Below are 11367 nucleotides of genomic sequence, written 5' to 3'. Positions count from 1 at the left end.
TAAATCACGTAAATTCCATGAATCCACTCAGATCACAGAGACGTAACGCGAAGATAAGCGTGTGGAATGGATGTGATGTATGAACGTGATGACCTGGAGCACTGTTCTCTTCCGCCTCAGTGAGGCGTTCAGGAACACCCGGACTTTAAACATCCAGGCTGCTAAAGTACTCCACTTCCTCAAACTGCAGATAGTTTGTTTTGGTGCTTTGGATCTGCGGCGGAGCAGCGGCTTGGTTCCGATTCGGCCCAGAGGAGGGGGGCACCATGGTGTTTGAGGACATCCAGTACGATGATATCCTGTTCGAGGCGGTAAGTTCTGGTTCTGCAGTCGAGAAGAGGTTCGAGGCGAGGTTCAGGGCCGAGCTTGTGAAGTTCCTGCGTAACGGTGAACGGTTCGGATCAAGCGGGTCCATCACCAGGTTCCGTGTGTGTGGCTGCAGGCTGTTGGCAGAGGGACCTTCGGTGTGGTCTTCAAGGCTGTTTGGAGAGGAAAAGATGTGGCCATCAAGACCATCGAGAGCGACGCAGAGAGGAACGCCTTCCTGGTGGAGGTACGGATCCATGATTTATGGGTCAGAACCGACACTGACCGGGGTGAGATTCAGGTTCAGTCTAGTTTAACCAACGCTGATGTCTGATGGGGAGCCAGTTCGGATCCTTTTACTAACCAAAAGGCCCCTTTTGGTTTATTTTTAGTAAATAAAATCTACACAGGGCTGCAAAACTTACTTGAACCTCAGTGAAAATATCAATTATTTAAAATATAGTTTACGGAGTTTAACGTAGGAAATGTACTCTTTGGGGTAAAAGAGAACCTATTGAGCCGTAAATGATTGCTTATCAACATTCATACAAAAAGCAGGGAGAAAATAACAAGAAACCAGTGTTAAAATGCTTAAAAGAAACACATGTTTATTAGTCAGACTGTTTTGTTAAATCAAAGGCGACTGTAAACAATGAAAATATTTTCATTTATCTAAAGTGAATGTTTGTTCCAGAGCTGAAGGTCATAAAAACAATATACTCTTTTTTCTTCTATCTTATAAAATCTTAAAATAAAAACATTCTTGCATTGTAAAGGACATATGCTACAATTTTATTATATTTTTTAAAGATTAATTTTATTTTACACAATTAGAAATTAATCTAACATAAATTGGAAATGCTACAAGACAGTATTTAATATTTTTCTTTCTTTTACCTGCTTTTAAAGGTGAATGCCTGTGTTCCTCTGAACTGATTTCCAATATTAATACATTTGATTCATAGATTTAATTATTATTTCTGAACAGAACCTTAGAAAACCCAAATGAATCTCTGTGTCTTTGTTGCTGCTGATGTGAATTGTTTTTATTTTTATTTGGACCTGTTTTTGTGTGCATGTGTGCAGCTCCGGCAGCTTTCCCGGGTCAGTCATCCCAACATTGTGAAGCTGTACGGCTCCTGTGACGACCCGGTGAGAACCCGACAGATCACTGAAACATTTACCACGAGGTTCTGCTGGTTCTGTTTATAAGTATGAAAGGAGCTGAGAGTTCTGGAGTAAATTAAAAGCTTAAATCTTTTAGTCATAATCTGCCACATTTCTTTAGATAACGATAAATTAGCATCATTTAGTAAATAATGTAGAGGTCAGATTTGAGCATTTAATGATTATTTCTCTCCATATTTCATCAAAAATGTTGAACAAATAGAGAATTAAATTGCTACACTGTGGTTTATGTTTGTTTTTTTAATCTTTTCATTTGTGTCGTCAGGTTTGTCTGGTGATGGAGTACGCAGAATGTGGCTCTTTATACAACCGTGAGTCTCACCTGATTGTCTTATTCATACAAACAAGTTTTAACCACATTTCCACCAGACACTTTAACAGAAACTGCAGTTTCTGTTAAAGTTTCATAAGTCTTTTATTGAACAAAACTGATTTGGGAAAAAATGATTTTGTCTGATTTTTTTGTTACTTATGTAAATGATTGTCCTTAAAATACCAACAATGTCCCAGTAACTTTATATTTTGGTCCAGCTGATGTAATTTTCAAATATTAAATGATCAGTTTCTCAGTACTTGAGTAATTTCTTGGCTACTTTTTACTTTTACTGGAGTAAAAACATGTTAAAGTAGGGCTACTTATTTATCGTTTTCTTTAGAGAAACACACAAGCCAGGAAAAGATGCATAGATTTCAGATTTATTCCAGTTTTGTCTCTTCTGTCACATTTAAATCAACCAAATTTACTGTCACTTTTCCACACTTGGTCGGATTGGGAACCTTTTTTTCACTCGGTAGTTAAATCATAACTTTTAAAATGTATGTTATCTTTGTCTGGTGTTAAAGTTGGTTTTGTTTATCATTGAGGAAAAAGTTTCGTGTTGTTGTGTTGCAGTCCTGCACAGCGCCGACCCGCTGCCTCACTACACGGCCGCCCACGCCATGAGCTGGTGCCTGCAGTGTGCGGACGGCGTCGCCTACCTGCACAACATGAAGCCCAAAGCGCTGATCCACAGAGACCTCAAACCGCCAAAGTAAAAGCACAGGAGGCCCATGATGCATCAGGGTCCTGTGGTTTTTGTTGAGTTTTTTAAATTTTTGTCTCTCTGTTTCAGTCTGCTGCTCGTTGCTCGGGGAACGGTGCTGAAGATCTGTGACTTCGGGACAGCGTGCGACATCCAGACCTACATGACCAACAACAAGGGCAGCGCCGCCTGGATGGCTCCCGAGGTGTTTGAAGGTCTGAGGCGCTTCGGCTGCATTTCTGCCGTTTGCTGCGGTTCCAGATAACAGCACAATGTAAAATTATGAAAATCAATTCGCTTAATGGAAACGCACCAATTTCAAAGAAAACTCTGTTTTTTTGCACTCAGTTGAGATATTGAAAGAGTATATTTTATAGACGAGGATTAGCGCCACTGTAAAGATGTTGTTTTCTCAGAATTCGGACTTTAATCTCAGAATTTCATCTTTTTTCATCATTTTTCTCAAGATTCCGACATTTCTTCAGAATTCCAACTTTTTTTCTCAGAATTCTGACTTTTTCTCAAAATTCCTTTTTTCTTAGACTTGCGACGTTTTTCTCAAAATTTCTTTTTTTCTTAAAATTGTGACTTTTTCTCAGAATTCAGATTTTTTTTCTTCATAATTCTGACTATAATCTCAAATTTTTTACTTTTTTCTTCCTATTTCTGACATAAATCAGCAGCTGGATGCTTCTACTGCCGGAAAAGACGGCAGGAAGTTGTTGGAGGATGACGGCACGGCATGATTTTTAATGACTTATCCTGTGAACAAGCGTATTTATGTGTGATTTTAATTGCATCTCTTATTTAACTGAAACATTGCACTTGTGAAAGTTTAGTTTTTCGACAAAGTTTTGATCGTGTTTGTGAAGGAGGCGCCGCTCTGTCGTTCCCTGAGCTGCAGCTTCTCTCCTGTCTGCTGTTTCAGGGAGTAACTACAGCGAGAAGTGTGACGTGTTCAGTTGGAGCATCATCCTGTGGGAGGTCATCACCCGCAGGAAGCCCTTCGAGGAGATCGGCGGATCGGCGTTCTGCATCATGTGGGCGGTGCACAGAGGTGGGTTACCATGGCAACGCAGCACGTCTTGATGCTCAATTCAGATTTATTTCACTTCATTGTTTTTGCTGAAAGCCGATTCTCTTACTCACTAAATGTTGACAGCAACTTCTGTAGAGAAATCTGTTTAGATGTTCAGTCGGTGGGATTATGGTGGGATGGAGTGACACAGATTTCATTCATAAATTTATTATCATAATTTTCAGCCATCGTTTACATCCTAATTTACCACATCCGGCCTTTTCTGGTGCAGAATTATGACGCATTTCACATCAATGACGTAAAAGCTGAAGACTGCAGACGCTTAGAGAAAAGTCAGATACGTGTCTGAATTCTCATAAGGAAGTGGCACAGACTGGATTTTGTTCGGGGTCATAGGTCAAATATGAGTTTAGAGTCCCATGAATGTAGTCTATGTTGCTACGTATGAAGCTAACTGCCAGGTCATTGTGATACAGGAACTCGTCCTCCTCTGATCAAGGATCTCCCTGAACCCATCGAGACGCTAATGACCCGCTGCTGGGACAAAGAGCCTAGTCAAAGGCCGTCTATGAGCGAGGTCCGGGACACCATGAGCAGCCTGATGAAGGTAAAGCTCTGCACGGCTCTCCTGCAGCTGCAGCAACCTTTAAATCAGAGATGTGCAAACATTTAGTCACGTTTAAGATCAGAAAATATCATTTCAATTTTAAAAACTAAAATCATCAAAAATGTTGCTCTTTTTAACTTTCTCAACAATAAAATTAGCATGAACTATTTTAATCAAAGAAATAATCTGATGTTTTTTGTAGGAATTTCATTGTAGTTGCAAAAATGTTTTTTGCATGTTTTCCTTGGCTTGATTGAAGAAAACTAAAAGAAAGCAATTAAACTCAGATTTAGGTGCATAAAATGTCACTTTATAGAGTACAAGTCAATGAGCAGACGTGGTCCTAGTTACCATGACAACAAATAAAAATCAGAAAGCTTAGAAAAGATAACATCTTTAATCTACTAACATTTTTGTAAGTAGATTTTGATTTAAAAGTCGTAGTTTTGTCTGAAGTTATTGAGTTGTGGTTGTGCGGCCGCAAAAAATCAGTCCAAAGGCCGCAAATGGCCCGCGGGCCCCAGTTTGAACACCCTTGCCTTAAATCATATAAATAAAACTTATTCAGTTGCCACCGTCACATTCTCTAATCACATGCGGAGCTGGGTAGAGCATCCAGGCAGCAAAACTTAGTTACTCGCAGTGAGTCAAGTATCCAGAGATTTTACTCAAGTAAGAGTAGCAGTACTTCATAATAAAGTTACTCAAGCAGAAGTAAAAATACTCTTAAAAATACGTTTTTGCCCTGAAGTTACTCAGGCAAATGTAACTAGTTACTGATTACATGTTTGTGTGGTCCAGTACTTCCCAGGTTCTGATGAACCCCTCAATCTTCCTCACCAGTCTTCATCATCCAACAGAAGCGGCTCCTCATCCGCAACGAGCACAGGTAACGATTTCACTGAGCGGGTCGGTCCGATTCCACTGTATAATATTCTGCTGTAAGTCCGTAACAGCAGTACGGTATCGTTAGGACGGAGCTACTGAGTGGGAAAAACATTGCTGCTTATCGGCCCACGTTTGGAGTCACTTTAGACCCGAAGTGTCCAAAGTTTTTGTCACGTGGGACAAAATTTGTAGAGACAAAAGTTGTTGCAGTCCAAAAAACCCAACTAAAGCTTTTCAAGTGAAAAAGTGGCCTGATATTTATCGTAGATACAAGACTTTAAAGGGATTTTTATGACCAGGTATTAGAAGAAAAGAAGTAAATTTCTGCCAAAAACTCATAAATTTTGTGATTAATCAAGTTTTTTTCTGTAGAAAATTTCTATTAAACTAAAAATTTCATTATTTCAAGGAAAAGTCTTTCTGATTTCTTTTTTTGGTAAAAATTTACTCCTTTCCTTTTTCTTCTTACAATGGCCCAAATACACTGTAGCAGATCTTCATGTTTGCTGCATTAAAATAAAGGCATGTAGTTTTCAGTTTATTTGGGTCACTTCGTCTCAAAATGTTCGCTATTTTTTGCTAAATTTAAGAAATAATAAAAGCAAAACTTGGCTTTTCAGTAAAAGTATTCCTGTTTTACGTTTTGTTAAAACTTGTTTATAAAAAGACATATACTTTGTGTTGTACTTTATATTTTCCTGTTTAATAAAATTATGTTTGTAGCAATTTTTATCTTGATTTCAAATTAAAAGTCTCCATCTGCATCTACGGGCCAAATTTGTATACATTTTTTAACTGCAGTTTGGGGCTGCACAAAATCAGTACAGGGGCCACAAATGGCCCCCGGGCCGCACTTTGGACACCCCTGATTTAGACGTTTAGGTTTAACCCCCGCCTGCCCAGTCAGAATCCAGTTGGTAGTGGAAACGCGCTCCTGAATAAATTCCTTTCTGAACTTTTGAAGGAACTGAATCATATAAAATGTTTGTAGCTTTTGGTGTTGATTTAAATCAATATTTTAACGTTTTTACATCATTTTATCATATTATTCCCTCTTTAAAAACACACCTGTGGTGATTGTTATAACTCCTAAAAAGCTTCATCTCACAAAGTGATTTCCATTCAGCTCCTGCAGACTAGCGGCAGCAGCAATTAGCAAACACCTGATTTAACGGCACATCTGCAAAACATTTTATACAAACTACTTCTCAGTCGTAAGAATGGTTGTAAACGGCTTCATGGAGGAGCATTGTGATGACGAGCAGAAGGACCAGGAGCTTCTTAAAGAGAGAGAGGCCCAATTTCAAGGTGTTACATTATGATGTCAAATTTATTTTAAGTTATGTTTGATGTGTCATTTTTAAAACAACTCAAAGGTAAAATAGTTATTTAACTGTGGTATAAAATGGCTCCATAAATCTGGTAAAAATGTGATGCTAGCCCTTTAAATCGCTGACAGCTTGTCCAAAGAATGTTCAGTTGTTTTTGGTTATAAATATTTACATATTTGAGCAGAAATGTTCATGTTTTCTCTCAGATTAAACTGAAAACAGATGTTTCATCGAAACGGACCGCAGACCCAGCTGCCAGGGTCTCTGGTTCTGACTGAAACCCAATCCGACCTCCACCTGGAGAGTTTTATTCTGAGAAAACTGAGCTGAAATTTGAAGTTTAAAGTTTGTACGGATGAACTGAAGGAAGGAAAATCGTCTCTGTGCGTTTGTGAGGCTCAGCAGAATCTGGTTCTGTTTCCTGGTACTAATCGGTGATTCTGTGGATTTTGTGTCCTGTCTTCAGGCTCGTGTGCCGATGAAACGATTCACAGCAATCGCAGCGACGACGCCAAACACAGATCTGCATCTGGCGGCGAGGAAACGCTGCAGAACACTGAGAACAGAATCCCGCTGCAGCCCAGAACTCCAAAGGTAACAGGAAATAAAAAACAGACACTTCCCCCAGTTTCCATCAACTTTAGAATTGAAAATAAACTCGCTGAATGGAACCACGGTAATTTAAAAAAATCTCACATTTTTTGATAGATTTTTCAGCCGTATCAAATTAGATGGATTTCGCAAAACTGTACGCATCACAACATGCATCACATGACCAAAATGATATAAAAGTAGAGAATATATTAAAGATTTATTTTAGACCTCTCAGGTCTGGAAGAACCAAACATGGAGAACCAGCATCCAGCTTCACTGAACCACAAATCTGGAACAAACTTTCAGAAAACTGCACAACAGCCGAAACACTGAGTGCCTTTAAATCTAGACTAACAGCCCACCTGTTTAGAGTTGCATAATAAATGGAACATTAATCAACATTTTAATGTCTAAAGATGGAAAAATGTGATGTTTACTGGTTTTCTCAGTTTGTGCGTTTTTATGGTTTGAAGCTCTTTGAACTGTGATTTTAGTTTAATTTCTTATTTAATGTAAATGCCACAGTTGCCCAGCTGTTTTTTTTTTTTTTTTGTTTTTTTTTTGTTTTTTTTTGACATTAGCAGGGTTTAGCCAGTGATTTGTGAATATTAGTAACTGAATTGCAGCTGATGTTCTGATTCTTTCCTCCAGGCTCGGTGGGCCGCTGTCTCCAGAACCTCCAGCTTGGAGAGTCAAAGCTCCGCCCACTTCAGCAGCTCTGTCAACACCTGCAGCCAATCAGAGCTGAGGATGACCATTAGCCCGACAGGTGAGGTTCACGTAGAGCTCCTCCTCCAGGTGGATCAATGAACTAAGTTTTTTAACATAAACTTTGTTACTTTATTGTAACTATAACAGTCGTTTATTGTCATGTTAGTTAACTTTACTATTACTGTTTGTTACATTACTGTTAGCCGTAATTTGCATCTTTAGTTACTCTTATTTTTACAGTTATTTTTACTGTTACATAGCTATCGATGCTACTTTTTAAATCCAACTTTAAATGTTACTAAAGTTACTTTTACTTTATGCTTCTTATTAGTGACTTTCTTAATGTTACTTTGTGTTCAGGTACCGAGGGATCAGAAAGCCCGGTTCCCTCCGTCTACCTGAAATTGGACCATCAGTTACAGGTACGTTCACATCACTGGGTTTTTCTTAAAGGTCCTGGACTGTAGATTGCTTTCCATGTGTTCTCACTGTTGTTCACTGTGTTTTAAATGTAACAAAAGTGAAAAATGTCCCACTTCTTGGTGCATCAATGTCTGATTAACGAACAAAACTCTTCTTGGATTCTTGGTCTTCACCGTCTTCTTGTTGTGTTTATCTCTCTTGTTTCAGCCTTTGGCTCCTTGTCCAAACTCCCATGAGTCCATGATGGTGTTTGAGCAGCACATACGAATGGCTCAGGATTATCTGAGAGTCCAATCCGAGATCGCACACCTTCTGAACAGGAAGTACGTTTCTCTCCACCTAATGAAGCGTTTTATATCTTCCTGCGACTTTAAAGTTTAGAAAAGTGTCATTAAGTCCATCTGAACTATCACTGTTGCAGTAAACTCATTTTTCAAGATGGCTGCCGTTTTCAGTCTTTCAAACCAATAATTGCCCTAAAATATTCCCCAATTTCATGATTTGGATTAACTTTGTCACATTATCCTGCTCGTACAATTTAAAGTAATATGTTGCAAAATCAGAAACTGAGGATCATCTTAATGGTTAGCGATAGCTTCTGCTAATTTTTCTATGTGTTTATGGGTTAAGCTTTAGCTTCGGCTAATAGTTTTATGTGCTTATTGGTTTAGCATTAGCTTCTGCTAGTTTTTTAATATGTTTAACTTTAACTTATGCTCATTGTTTACGGATTTAGTAGTTTAGTGTTAGCTTTAGCTAATAGTTTTCTGTGCTTAGTGGATTAGAATTAGCTTATGATAGTTTTTTAATAAGTTTAACTTTAGCTTCTTATAATTTTCCATGTGGTTAGCGGTTTAGCATTACCAGAGCTAAGATAGTTGTTTAGCAAAGTAGTGGTTAGTGAAGCTAACTTTTTGGTTAGCTGTGGAAAACTTCTTGCTACTCTCCATTACAAGCATGGTGACTATTTGGAAAATGGAAAAAGGAAACACAAGATCAAGAAAATCTAAAAGATTTTTATGTTTCAAAATATGTAGACTATGATTTAACATAATCTAGTTGCTAATTTTAATGCATAAATGTAGTTTCTATCAGAATTTTAGTGGCTGTCTTGAAAAATCATGGCGGCCATCTTGATTTTTTTAGTGGCTAACATTGTTTTCTTTTAAAAAAAAACAAGACCTTTGCTTGTATCTGCATGTGAAAGTATTTTGCTGAAACACGGTTATCTGCTGCACTAGTGTAAGAGTTTTTCCAACCAACCCGGTTCTGCTGGTTTCTGTTCAGAGAGGAGCTCATGGCGGAGCTGGAGCAGGAGCAGAAGGAGCAGCAGACCTCTTCACGCCTCATACAGGAACACAACAAGCTGCTGGAGGACAACAGCAGCCTGTCAGCCGTCTGCCAGGACCTGAGGAGCAGGCTGAGTCTGATCCAGAGTCAGAACCAGCCCTACAGCTGAGACCCAGCATGTTCCTGCCTCTGATTCTGCTCAGATGTAACGTATTGGGTCCAAACCTGCATCACCCTGGACCTGTTTCTTCAGCAGCTCACCAGCCGTCTGTAATGGATCCGGTCCAGAGCGAACCTGATCCTGAGGTGAACAGATGAACTTCACAGTTAGATCTGGAGGAACTGATGATCCTCAGATCAGCTAAAGAACTACAGATCTAAAAGCTGGAGAAGTGTGAGCACTGATTTTACTAAAGTTCCCCCACTGAACTTCTTAAATTATCTACTTTTTGTATTTTTATACTTTTTATTTTTATTTTTATCCTGACTGCAAAAGAGAGAAAAAAAACCTTTCCTTTACAAAATGTTGAACAATTGCTGTAACAAAATAAATTTTACACCAAACTTTATTTACATTGTGTAATTCTGTTTTAGACCAGCAGGTGTCACTCTTTCTTATGGAACATTTTAAAATTGATTCTGTCTCCAGTTTTCTCCTGGAGAAACAAAAACGTTTCAGTTTTCAGTCTGAAAGAGTTAAAATGTTCTTCATGGGATCTTGGAGAAGTTTTTCAGAGAAAAGTTTGATGCTGGTTCTGATGGAGTTACAAAATGTGACGGTTCTGAGTAACTAGTTACATTTACTCGAGTAACTTTTTGGACAACTTTTTGTTCTGTAAGTGGTTTATACACCTTTTTTTTTCTTTACTTTTACTTAAGTAATATTTTTATAAAGTATCCCTAATCTTACTAATTTCTGGATACTTTACCCACCAGAAGTAAGTTCTCTAAATGAATAGCATGTATTAATAAAAACGCCAGATGCAACAACAAACTGATGGTAGTGGTTTGTACACAAGTTTTGTTTTAATGTTTTATTTTGAGATCAAAATTATGCAGTAAATGGTTTATGTTGTACTACTTTACCCAGTTCTAATATTATAAATAAAACACAACTACATTAAGTTATGATTTCAGACATTTTATATAGGAAAAACAGATTTGGAGAAGTGTTTCTTTTGTCTAACTTTGTTTTTTGTAACTATTTTATGTTTCCCTTAAGAATAATGCACTTTGCACATACCTTTTATATAATTGTCTGTCTAAAGACATCTTTTAAATTCGACGTTCTGACAAGTTAGTCTTTTTATGAAATACTTCTTTAATTTTACTTTCTTGAACACTACCTTTTACTTTTACCTGAGTGAAAATATGTTGAAGTAGTGCAGGTTCTGCCTGCTTGTATTTATATTAAATGAACCTAATTTTTAATAGAACAATCACTTAAATCACTTCATACTGGAACCACATTCCATTTTCAATCAGATGTAACTTTCAGAATCAAATTTTGCATGTCACACATGCAGAGCGGGCTGCACACCACCAGGGGGCCCCCAAGAGCACCAAGCTGGCATGATGAAAATTTATTTTTAAAATAACATTGAATAAAAAATTTTTCCTTATTATTTTTATGGTTGGTACACAAATAATTGGTTAATTTGTTCCTAATTAATCTAAAAAATTGTTTTTAGTTTTCTACTCCAGTTAAATTAAATCAATAGCCTTAATAACGCTAAGCTAATTACAAATGATAGCAGGAATGTTGCACACAGTAGCTTAGGAATAATGAAGCATTTGGTGTTGACTTGTTCCTATGGGGGGGGCCAAATTAAAATATACTTAGGGTCCCAAAAAGGCCCAGCACACATGATTACATCTTGCAGGTTGTGAAACAAGAAGTTAAATTAGATGGAAGCTAAGAGTTTTGATCAAAATTCAGTCAAGTTGCAGTGATCAGTCAGAGAAGAT

The 11367-nt window shown here is 37.8% G+C and overlaps 1 protein-coding gene across 2 annotated transcripts; it reads left to right on the top strand.

The window, feature by feature from the left end:
* The first annotated feature begins 107 nt into the window (after positions 1–107).
* Positions 108–10393, top strand: LOC106921645 (mitogen-activated protein kinase kinase kinase 7-like). 2 transcript variants are annotated; one of them, XM_014993456.2, is made up of 14 exons: positions 108–311; positions 443–553; positions 1393–1458; positions 1760–1805; positions 2387–2525; positions 2607–2731; positions 3445–3573; positions 4032–4162; positions 4964–5051; positions 6848–6975; positions 7627–7744; positions 8047–8108; positions 8317–8432; positions 9397–10393. In XM_014993456.2, exons 1-14 carry the CDS (start codon positions 267–269, stop codon positions 9566–9568), a joined length of 1476 nt encoding a protein of 491 aa, XP_014848942.2. In that variant the 5' UTR covers positions 108–266; the 3' UTR covers positions 9569–10393. The 2 variants fall into 2 exon arrangements, with proteins under 2 accessions (XP_014848942.2, XP_087858459.1); XM_088002333.1 differs by having other exon boundaries at positions 111–311; positions 443–596.
* The last annotated feature ends 974 nt before the right edge of the window (positions 10394–11367 follow it).

The sequence above is a fragment of the Poecilia mexicana genome, unplaced genomic scaffold, assembly GCF_051168715.1.
Source record: "Poecilia mexicana isolate PSO_F unplaced genomic scaffold, ASM5116871v1 scaffold_22, whole genome shotgun sequence".
Lineage (NCBI taxonomy): Eukaryota > Metazoa > Chordata > Actinopteri > Cyprinodontiformes > Poeciliidae > Poecilia > Poecilia mexicana.
The sequence above is the reverse complement of the archived record's forward strand: the minus strand, read 5'-3'. Positions and strand labels throughout refer to the sequence as shown.